Here is a 12,524-nt window from a genome sequence, read left to right as displayed (position 1 = left end):
CCTGTAATAGTTTCCTCGCGTGAGTGCGATATGTATCAAAGATTTGTATCCAGAAAGTCATCTGTCTCAGTTTCACTGTCAATTTGTTCCCTTTACTTCCTATTAAATTTCCTCGATATTGACGTACAAAGGTGTTTTGCTGAATTACGCCCCGTTTGCATACGAAAGCGTCGACCCCTTTTCCACAGTAATTATATCACAGGGTCGGTCCCAATTATCGATTGCACGTGAGTACAACTGCATCGTGCGTCCCATATTTCGCAAGTGTTTCGCGCCATAGTTTCTGTATTTCTGTTTCCTTTTCGCTTCTCGAACGAGGTAAACCGCAGCTCGCGTGCCTTTGCTATTTACCCACGGTACTTTGATTAAAAAAGAAGCCGTGAAATTTTCCCTAACGAGAGCTACAGGGACGCGGCCAAGGATTTTTTAATTAAAATTGAAGGAACGCGAAAAACATTCGACATCTGCGGCAATGATGAGCGGCGACGATCTTTCATCGCGGAACGAATCCGGGTCGAAAACAGTGGCTGGCTTCTGTGTATTCTTTCGCGCGTATCTCGCGTCAAATGCCTTCTAGCGGAATTACGTTGAAACAGAAAGAGCGGCGCGGAACGACGGGAATCTCGTTAAGGTAGGCAACATTATCTTCTGTTTTGCGGGGAGAGGAAAAAAGCATCCGCATTATAACGTGTGCTGTCTGCTTGTTCGTTTTCTTATATTTCTCTCATCCAGCGCGATGATCGCGCGAGGCCGCCCCCGGTCTGTTTTTCTTCGAGAAGACGAATGGAGTTAGCCCGCTTTATTAATGTTATTGTGAGTAATGGATTGCTCCCGGGTAATAGATCGGGGGACCGTTGTCCTCTTATTTGCAATCAGTATTCTTTTTCATCATCTACTTGCAACTTTGCTTTCGCCAACTGTAATTAAAACACGGATACATCCTCTTCACTGATAGAGAAGCTACTACATTCATTTTCTCATATCCTAGTTTCCTGTGTGTATACTAGGGAGCACTAGATACAGAACAAATATTCTGAATCTACACAGAAAAGGAATATTAAGCTGAAGTTATTGAAGTCTCTTGTAGAATTTATAAAAATACTCTAACAGGCCTAAATTTAAGAGTATCGGTAAGTGTCGACTAGGTAGATATAACAGTGCTGCTCTTACTGTAGTCAAGCTAGCTAATGTAGCTAAGATAGCTAATTCTACAAATTTCTATAACAAGTCCTACAAAAGTCTACCTTGATTAAATCTATTTAGAAAACTTCTACAAGATCTGTATAACCACTTTTTTCTCTCTACAGTTCCATTTATAGTAAAAATTCAGAACTTTGAAAATCATTCTGGAATCCCTCCTAAAAATTCTGACCACTCGACGTGCTTTCCTGATAAAAAAAAAGAGCAAATGGAAGTTGAATGCACGTGTCAAAGCAGTGATCACGAATCGATCCGCGTGAAAACGAGAATCGACAGTCGATCGTTTCGATCGGCGTAGGAGCGACTAATCAACGCGCAGACACCGCATATTAGGGAGAACACCGTTGCGGCCGTTTTGTCAGATTCGCGTCGATCTGTCGGCGGCAGATTTTTGGTGCGGATGCGTTATGGGTCACTCTGGGCCCGGACAGTTGCGTCGACGTGAACAATCGATGTTAGCCATCAGTTGCAGTTTGCGCGGGGCAGTTATACCCGGGGCAATTGTTATTGACAAATCGTAATGCCGGTCATCAGTCATGGTAGAGACAGGATGGCTCGTAGCGGCGCGGATCGTGCCCGTTTATGCGCCTCCTGCGTGGCTCCGTATGTGGGTACATCCGCGCACAAAGACCCTTCGCGCCCTAGCCTTGATGACTCGGGGTAAACGGCGTCAATCTCCTGATGGAGGATACGCGAGCGTGTTCGTATGTACACACGATCCGATCGCGCCGCGCACGTTGGATTTGCATTTGATGCCGTGGATGCCGCGGTATCTGATGATAAAGTAGGCCGAAGGTGGAGATTGATTTGTAAGGGAGAGAACAGAATGAAGGTGGAATGAAGAAAGAAAAGTAAATGGGTTTGACATTTTTTTTTTCTAGGTTTGTTAGTCGACTGCCTATAGTGTATATGAGAACGATACTTTTACATAAGGTTTGGATTTCACTCGTTTTAGAGATTTACGTTTGCTCTAGTTATTTTTAGTATATATTTCTGATTTTGAATGGTATTTAAATCCTATTTCACAATTACTGCAGTTTGATTTATGAATAGGAAATAAACTGTGAAAACTGGCCACATTTTTGAACTAATATTAATTTTAGAGAAAGGCAATTAGGAATTCTGCGAGGAATTTATGCAACGTAGGTACTAAGCGCGCAACTAAAAAGGTCAATCACAACTTCTAACTCATTAGATCTTACTAAATGAGTTATAGCATAACTGTACGAGTAACGACACAGGAAGTGGTTCACGTTTATGCATAACTCATTTGCACAGCCGTGCGAGTATGAAGGTGTTACATTACTACGTGTAGGATTCCTGCAGTATAATGAAACTATTAGGAAAAGAGAATACTGATTTATTACTAAGAAACATTAATAACGGATAACGTGCTCACTTCTAAAGCACTATTAGTTACCTAACATAATTTATCTGCTAAGAATAATTAATGCTGTGGTTCTTATTTCTAGTCTATCTTTTCATATTTCCCAATAATCAATCAATATCCTCAATCACCTAAAATGTATAATTTGTTCAAAAATTTCCATAATCAATATCCACAGAAAACTACTCCCCCTGACAAAAAGTCTTCGATCATACCCAACAATATGAAGCTATTTAAAAATATTATAATATTTTAAATGTAAAGTGCTACCATATGAATATAAAACATGAAAATATTACATAAGCTTGATAGAACGTTTCGAACTTTGAAATCGGTGTGCTGTAAAATTACAAAAATATGACTTATCAAGTTCTTCCCCTGGGGTCTTCACACAGAGTACCCGCTTTTTCTATACATATCATCCCTTAAATAACCCAACAAACAAACAAATGAGGTGTAACCTAATATCTCTCTCCAATGATACTGCAAACGGCAAATGTGCACGATTTCAGAGAGCGTCGTCATTCCTCATTCCCCCGGAATCAGAGTTAGATTTAACTTCAGACGTAATTCAATTCCATTCAGCCAGGGACAGGGAGACGGGAGAAAATACGGTTCGACAAGGAAGGAGGATTGCTCGGTGGAGCGGGATCGAGTTAATGCGTGCATTAGTCCGCGGCTGTCCGTCGTGTTTTAATTAGACCAGCTAAACAGCCGTCCGTTTTAAGTTATCAGACGCAGACGGTTGTCGCGATAAAATCCCGACGATCGTGCCCGTTCTCGAGATGAAAATCACGTTCGCCTGGGCAGCCAGGTAACCGAGAGCGACGAGCAAACCGGACATTTAGAGTTGCGGCGCGAGCACTCACGAGATCAGGCCCGAGCACCCTTCCTAAGATGACTCTGCTCGAGGTTCGACGTTCAGATTTCGGGGTCGGGATATCGCATTATTCCCGACTGAATGGGGTAAATCAGGATCTCGTAGAGTTTCGACGTGGAATCGGCGCTAGTCTCGGATCGCTGGTGCTGAGAGGATGAGGATTGGTTGCCAGCGTCTGCCTTCGGAATTCAATTATAGCAGTGGAACAATGGCAACCGCGTCTGTAATGAAGGGACCGTCACCGAGAGGTCATCGGATTACATGGTATTTACGATACATAAGTCGCGTGGTTGCTGAACGACCTGCCACTGCCTCGACCTCACTTTTCAGGGACTTTGCTTGCTTCGGTATTCTTAGGGTTTTGGGATTTTTAAGGTGGTCTTGAGATGAAGATGAATTAATCTGATTCACTGTAGAATTTTTTTGGCTAAGAATTCTTATGATTTAAGATAAAAGAGTAGTCAGTGTTGTAGAATTCAGTAGATAAACTTGGGAGAGCGGGAAGTCTCTTGTGGGGAATAGAAGAGTGAATGAATTTATCTAATCGGATTAAAACGACTATTTTTAGGTCTCGATATACGGAAACACTGTTATTTATATTCTCAAAACGAAGATTACTCCATCCATGATAAAATTCCATTTTGCTTTTCTACTCATAGAATATAACTGCCACTTATCCCAACTTTTTATCGTTGCTGACGATAAGTAGTACTTTACACAAGAGGTATACATATGTATATTACGTATTAAACATACCAGCATACTACCCACAGTATCAGTAACAAGAAATTCACAATAACCCCGAAGCTGATTAAACAGAAACCACTTGACCACGCCATTGGAGCTTGTCGGTGTTGAATAATTAATAAGCCTAGTTAATCTTCGGATTGGAGCGTTGCGTGAACTTTGCGATCGAGATTTGTCGCGAAAGTACTCAGCCGAGTAAACATCAGTTTCACAGAGGCTAGCGGGGAAAAAAGTTTACAAAGAAACAACCCCTTTGGCATGGCCAGGACGAGTTTCGTAATTACGTTATGTAGAAAGGGCGGGGTAGCGCAGGGGGACTCTGATGCTCTCGCTCTGTCGGCCATGCGTTTAGGAGGCAGCAATGGATTCCGTCAATAACCTCTTTAAAAGAGACTAAATTCATTATTTGCCTTCTATTCGGTACGCTGGCATACAGCCCGCGTTTTTCCCGGTTTCCTTTCATACCCCCGAAAGGAAGTTTCGATCGCGGGGTTATTCTCGAAGGGTCGCGATAGCACACGCTCAATCCAATACTCCAAATCGGGTCGTATTATTGATCATGCAATATCGTCACTAGATGCTCCCTTCGTGTTCAATGAAATGCCAATTCTCTCGGAAAATGTAACATGGTGTTCCCATACCTTGAATTTTATATTGATTTTATATACGTACTCATTTTAATCTCTTTCGGTAACGAAATTGCAGCTTTTTAACGTGGATTTATATTTACTTGACAATAGATTTATATTGCAGCTCAAACGCAATATTGACTCACAAACTGTCGCTAAGTGTTAATAAATATTCTCAGTAACACATAAAAATATCGACATCGATGAATAAAATGAAACACAAAAGCTGAATAACTCAATATTTATAAAATACAAACTTTAAAGACAACAATTTATCATCTGTTAAATCTGAATACACACTATCATTCAATTTACATTTGCAAACACAGTTATCGAAATGGATTCTATTATCAACACGGATTTTAATCCATCCTGTACGTTAACAATAATTTACAGCCAAAATTGCATATTCACACATCCTGTGTCTGTTTCTTAGAGGATCGAATTAATTTCCATTTTTATCCTCGACCATCTAATATCCCCACAAAGTGGCCAACAGAACGAGAGTCAGGGCTCGACAAAGCAAAGAACGACACAGAATTCATTGCGTAGCGATTTGAATTGGCCTCCCAGCGATATGCATAATACACAACGCGCTATTTGCATGTGAATGTCCATAAAGACGCGTACACATTAAGAGAAGCTGCGTACGTGGGCTGTCCATCTTGAACAGGTAAGCAAGATAACGTCGCCTGTCAAATATGAGAACAATTAGGGGGATAGTGGAGGGTCAGGTTTCTCCTGACATCTTGACGGGTCAGATGCACACGTGTCTTTTCACCCTCGGGACCAAGTGACCCTGACGATCCAAAAGGACATATATATATGCGATGCTCTTACAATTAAAAACTCGTTCGATTTACATAGATGCCTTCGGCAGACCTTTTACTTGCGTATATAACGGTCGGGTACACCGCTAGTCTTTTACATAATGGCTTTCCAAGCGGAATTAAATTCTTCGGGAGCTGTACAAGGATTGTCGGTGAGAGCAGTCAGATATTTTCGGAGACATGTTACTGTCACAATTGGTCGCTATTAATGGAGAATATTTAAAATTTCGGTCTGTTATCTTGTTGATTGGTTATTAACAGCTTAAATGTTTTAGGTGGACTATGTCTTAAAATGTTACCGAAATGCATTAGGAATTATTATTAAGTAAGCCTGAGTCAAGTGCTGGTATTTAGCGAGAAGTGTGATTAACTCCTCGTTAGCATAAATATTTTCAAAAATTCATTATTCTGATGGACGCAGAAGTAAATCTTTTTATTAAATGCTTTAATAAAAATTTGTATTAAATAAAAATTCATCAGGGTAAAATATTATGTATGTACATAGTTGTGCTGTTTTTCAATGATTAATTTATACAGCTGTATTGGAAGAAATGCCTATGCGAGGGTATGTGAATATATGTACAGGTACGTTTCAAGACGTGACGTTATAATATGATTCATTTTGATTAAACTCTGCTATTAATAAATACGGAATAAACACTGAAATATGTCGAACGAATTATTAACACGTATTATTTCATTAATTGCGTCCGATCCGTGAAATTTTCTGATAAACAACGAGAACTAAAATCCGCCACGACAATAGAAAGTCGTGATAAATAATTATTTCGTGCCGTTATCACGTTCAATCAAAGTCGATTTTATTCAGTTCAAACTAATCCAATAAATACTCTAACCATAAGAACTATTCTAAAATAATACAAGGAAACATATTTGCTGCTCCCAACAAAACTAAATTAAACACTACACAATATACCATAGTACAATTAAATACTTCTTTATCACTGAAACCTAAACTTCAATATCCTCTACTTATATATACATACCTACAGTCAAATACTCGATATATCCAGATTAACGTCCAAACTCGAAAATGAAGATGAACATAGGAAATCCCACCTTAAAACAGTAAAGCAGAAAGAACTTCTATCCCCAAATTCCAATAATGCCGAGTCTATCTAGAAGATGTGAATCGCTAGCAAGACACCCTATACATTTGTCCTGTGGATAGAATTCGGACACGTCTGCTTCGAGTCGTTTCTTCTCGTTAAGGGATCCCCGTAGGTGGAGGGGAAAGGCGTGCGGATTGCGGAAGCAGTCGCGAGCGTTTTCGCGCTTCGCAGCCGCAGAGCAGTTCGGGAGTTGCCATTCGGAGCACGTAGATTGCTAACCTAACTTGTTTAGCGGTTTTAGCGGGATTTGATTAGTTGAGTGAATTTCCGAACTGTTTCAGACCGAGCTGCGCCAGCTCCGGTACGAGATCGGTCCGGCGACAAACCTTCGGTGAATTTTCCGCGTACACACCGTCACTGTCCTACGTGGCGTGTGTACACACCGCGGCCGTATCAACGGCGCATTCCGACGGATTGAATGGAAATTGTAAACCCAGCCGAATCGAAATTCCGGGATCAAATTTGTGGTGCTTACCTTGAGAGTAGTTCATGTCCCTCTTTCATGTACCTCGATGGCTACTCCTGGTCGGAGTCCCGATCACACGAATACACGCTACCACCTGCAACAAAATTCGTTCCGCTGTTAGGGACGGTAGTTTATACTTGATTCAGGAAGCAACATTCGTTAACTCTATTGTTAAGTTCAGGTTTCTTTTTATATACAGGGTGTTTCATCTAAAGTTTCGCAGGGAATCTCGAAAATCTCTTAAAGTCTCGGAAGTTTGTCCATCTAGAGGAGATTTGTGACTGTCTTAAAATGCTCACCTGTCCTCTATCCTCCTCCTGAAATAAAGTAAGTTTTATTTGAAACATTTTTTTAATCCAGCTACAGGTTGGAAGATAATTGCACGTGAAACTTGAAATGGAACGCTATGTATATAGAGGGTATTCCCGGGTTAAACGGTCAAACTTTAGATATGAGTTTAGAACAGAGAAACAAACAAATTTTTCCTTTGGAAGTGTGCTCGCAAGTTCTTCCTTCAAGAGATATTTACTTTTAAAGTTATTAAGAGTTAGGAAAGGATAGCATTGAAATATCTCTGGTTTGAAGATCGGAAGTTACGAATATGTTGCTGTTTGTTCTGTAACTATTATTAAGTAACTGTTAATTCACTGAATACTTTGGTAGAGTAAACTAACTAAAATTTGCTTTTTCTTTTACGATTCTAAATTCGTATTTAAAGTTTGACTGTTTACCCGGGAACACTCTGTATATTGTATAATACATCTGTGCCTATGTATCTATTCAACTAATTTAATGCCTTTCTTCTGAACAGTTTCTGACGCGTGAAACAGCATAAAATTCTGTGCCACCTTTTCCTAACGTTACAAACTACAATCTAATTCACTTATAAAGCATAACAATGTTTGTAGGTATTGTTGATAATGTTTATATTTATCAAAGAACATTATTGTTTACATCATCTTCAATCTCCGGCTCTATTGATCAGCTGTTCCCCTCCCTTTCTTCTATGTCCGTCTTGCCTTCCACCCGTCTCCAACGCCGATTGGAAAATCGAAGTACCCACGAGGGTGGTTACGCAGACCCGTTAAACCCCCTTAGCGGTGGCAATATACGAGAAGGACTTATTGGCTAACTAAGCCAATACTACCGCAAACGACATGTCCATCTGGCGAGCTAATTAGCAAATTATGAAACGAATTGGAACGTTACCTCTAATAACCGCTACGTATCGGGTCGTTTTATTCGTTTCACGCTGCTGTAGTGTTCGCTTACTGTACGATATAGCCGTGTTTCTGATTTCAACCTGTGACGTTAAGTTGCCTTAGTTTTTTTTTTAATCGTCACACCAGAGACCTAGAAACTCAATTCTTTTCTTTCATTTAAATCGAGAATTCTGAAGTGTTCTTAACATGCTAGGAATTACTGATTTACTCAACAAAATAGCTTAGTTTTTTACTTAGAAGTAAAGATATAAAAATGTGGAGGTATTTTCTGTTATAGGATCACTCTTCAATTATCCAAGATTTTTTTTTTAATTATTTTGAAATCAAAGGAGAGATATGTGTTTGTACAATCCTTCGACTATACGATGCTATAGTCTATAATGTATTGTGAGTGAGATGTGTACACTGCATTAAGCTGTCTCCAAGTTCCCAACAACAGTCATTCAGATCCTTGGATCCCTGATTAGGAGTTGTTTGGAGATATCCAGCTGCTGTCTATCTAAAGAAGGATGACGTATAGAAAGACAATTAGAGGAAAGTGGACAAAGTCGTCTGAGTAAATACCACTTAGGAAAATACATTTGGAGCCGGGTAGTAATCGAACTGCGCGTTTTGCGTCGCGACGGAAAACGTTAGCCGAAATAATCGGATAACGTGCGTCGTCCTAAGACATAAGGGTATAACGGAGAACTTGGGGAAGCAGAAAAAGTAAGAGGAGGGAGAGAGCACTTATGGATGCGATTCAATACGCTGGAGATAAATTGATACGAGATGGATTATGAAAGAACGTTCGCTGAAACGTGATACGATCTGCGAGGAGGCGATTTCTCCTGGAAAACCGAGTAAAAGCATTTATGCAGCGAAACGTGCAAAGTATAGATCTATTTCTTACTATCGCTTCTCCGCGAACTTATCTAACGCTATAACTGTTGACTCAAATCGACAGCTATAGCAACTCTCACCAAACTAGTACTACTACCAAAGTTACTATTGCCAAATGCCAGTGCTACTACCACAGAGGTATTCTATAGAGCTCTAGATCGCACATGTTAAAAGCATTTCTTATGGCGAACGTTTAGAATATCTCGTAGGATAAATTTCCTTGCCTGGAGGCACGAGTCGATGAATTTCCATGGAGGAACCCGAAAGGGAGCGAGTCCAGATCTTGTCCAGCCGCAAGGGTAGTCTTCGAAATGAATTCACGAAAGGTGGATAGGATTCTTCGGCGAGGCGGCTGTTCGTGGCAACATGGGCGAATAAGGTTCGGCCATTTGCAGGATAAAAGGTTCGATGAAGTTGGGAGTCGGTACGTCAGGTATGTAGGCTTCGTGTAGGCCAGTCGACAGACTCTCCTCCGTTCAAGTGGAATCGCAGAGGCGAGATGGTCACGAGCACGGGAAAAATTGAATTATCATAAAGAAATTGCGTCCGAATATTTCGTCCGGTTCTATTGAATGCCAACGAGTAGATGAGAAAGCATCGATAGGTTTTCCAATATTGCCGCGGGGCCGCGCCCGTAGACTTGCATCGGGAATTTTAAGAATCAAGACCACGTTAGGAACCGGCGAAAGATCGACGCGTGCGCACGTCCCTGTGTGTGTGCATTTGTGTACGTGTGTGTGCGAGGTCCGTACGTGCGTAAGCGGGTCTAGCTGGGAAGGAAATTGAAGAGAGAAAAGAAGAATTGGCCAGGGTTCGCTCTTTGAACCCTTTCTAGATGCGAGTTGCTCCTTGAATTGCTCCTCTATGGCCTGCAATAAGGGTGTAAGGTGAAAGGCGAAAGGTGAAAACTGAAAAGGCAACCGGGATTCAATTGTCACGAATCCTCGTTAAATTCTCGTTCCTTTTTCGTTCCCACCGCCATGCTTGAGTTATCCTGTGTTGGCAAGTTGCTAGACGATTTCTTTCAAAACTCTTATTTCATAGCTGAGAACTGTAATATTGACGTTGTAATGCAGAAATCGTCACCTAGGAAACAATTACTGAAAGGTATTCAATTTTATGCCATCTAAAAATTGACCTAGAGAGAAAGTGTTAAAAGAGTGTCGATACTTGACAAAACTACTGTACACTTATTTACCTACAAGTTGTCTGAAAGGAAGCTCAAGAAGAAACATTAAATGAATTAACTACTCATCAGAGTATATCCCATAACCTGTATCAGTTTTTCTCAACACCAATAGCAGTCACTGATAACAATTAATTTCAGAAAATGTTCATTAAAATGGAGGAATGAACCAAGCCAAATTCCATAGTGGTTGAAACACTTATGGACCAGTAATTTCCATACTTATCTATAGCAGGAGTGTCTAGCTCATTTCACGAATGACATAAACTTTTTTCACAGTCGCGTGTCAGGGCTTTCATCCTTCATTCAAAGTTCACCTCTGCTTTCGCGACACCTATATAGGGCTTGACTGCGCATATCGATATACCGCTTAATTTTAACGATGCTGGAAGCGTATTATAATGTAAACTCAATACCTTGCACCATGCATGGTGGTAAGCGGCATACGATCCGATCCTGGATCGTAGCATCAAATCCCCGACATGGCCATTATACGCTCATTTCAGGTTAATACTTGGCTGATGTTGGTGCATTGACCTAACGACCAACACTGTTGGACATTAAGGTTGAGCACCGCTGAGTTCTATCGTGCAGGCCGCATTGTCTGCCCTTATTTGCGGAGTTGGCGAGCAAATTATCCTGAGGATTTCACTGGGGATATCGACGGTGTCTCGTGTTCAGAGCGGTGAAGAAATGTTTGCTCATGCTTAGGAACGTTGGAGAATTTCAGCAGGTTTCAACTGTGTTCCAACTTGCATGCAGGAGCCTTATTCTCGTCTTTTGAATATAGAACTAGTTCCATTAGGTTCGATGTTGCCTATTTTTTTGAAGCACCGATGACGCACTCAAGAATTTATTAATACTTTGACACGAACGCCGACTAAAAGAACGCGAGCTGACTATAATGTATGATTAATAGTTTGGACCAGCTGTGTGCACCACCTCAATAAATCTTCCTTGGCGGGACTATTGAGCTTCGTTCACATGATATATTTATTTGCAACATAATTTTGTAGTCGTTTCATCTCGAGATTTTCCGCCCGACTTCACTTTATCCATCCCAACTCTCTAAACTTATGCACTATTATAAAACAGAGACACGGAACTTTCATATTTCAGTTTTAAAATACACTGCTACGTTTCTCTAACACTGAACAGTAACAGATTCCTAGCAGATTTGAATCCTGCTTCTTTTATGGTCAGGCTGTGCCACACGAGTCCACTTACCGCACCCGTCGACTAAATTAAGCTATCTGATCCACCCTCCCTACAATTGCCATCTAGGCTTTCACCGAATTACACATCGGCGATTCGTCAAAGGGACGGGTACGTTCTCTTTCTGGGTCGTGTCTCTCGTAGTCGAGGGAACGCAGAAAGTGTCGAAAATTGCCGAGAACTTTCCGCCAAAGTCCGAAAAGGCGTCGTATCCGGGAGCGAAAAAGGAAGAAGTGGAGAGGGATAGGGAAGTGCAGCGAGACTTTCTCATGAGCGGAAAGAAACAAGGGAGGGTCGTCTCGCGAACTAGTCCTCCCCTGTCTCGAACTCGAGCCCATCCTCGACAGGGAAGCAACTCCGTTGATCGTAAAATTCTCCTGCCACCTTGGCCCGAGCGGCAGTCGCGTCGCCTGTATTTTCAGTCGTTCTGTCCATAATTCGTAATTTAATTTCTGCAGTTCCTGTTTCGTCTTCGGCAGCGATTGTCTGGCGGAGCGACGCTTTATTAGCGGTAACCGGCGTGTTGGTCCGCACATGTGCACTCGTGACTCATTGCAGCCACAAAAGCCGACCGCATCGTTAAGTAACCGCGAGATCATCTACGAGCGAGAGTCGTAAAATCGCGCGAGTGTGGGTGCGCCAGCGCTGGTCGCGAACCCTTTACGATTCCGCTCGGGGGATGATACAAGTTGTATGAAATTCGTCAGAGTTCGCTCTTTATGTCGTTTGTGTTGCAATGAGTCGGA

The 12,524-nt window shown here is 41.4% G+C and overlaps 1 protein-coding gene across 1 annotated transcript in view; it reads right to left on the bottom strand.

Annotated features, from left to right (window-relative positions):
- Window positions 1-12,524, bottom strand: part of Ten-m (teneurin transmembrane protein Ten-m) — a 557,921-nt gene that overhangs the window by 399,800 nt on the left and 145,597 nt on the right. Inside the window, exon 2 of the mRNA XM_076375489.1 lies at window positions 7,282-7,366. Within this exon, the coding sequence (XP_076231604.1) occupies window positions 7,282-7,297 (16 nt within the window). The 5' untranslated portion in view covers window positions 7,298-7,366. The remainder of the gene's footprint in view (window positions 1-7,281; window positions 7,367-12,524) is intronic.

This window comes from Calliopsis andreniformis, chromosome 3 (assembly GCF_051401765.1).
Source record: "Calliopsis andreniformis isolate RMS-2024a chromosome 3, iyCalAndr_principal, whole genome shotgun sequence".
Taxonomy (NCBI): Eukaryota; Metazoa; Arthropoda; class Insecta; order Hymenoptera; family Andrenidae; genus Calliopsis; species Calliopsis andreniformis.
Note: the sequence above shows the minus strand (reverse complement) of the source record. Positions and strands in the feature narration are given on the sequence as shown.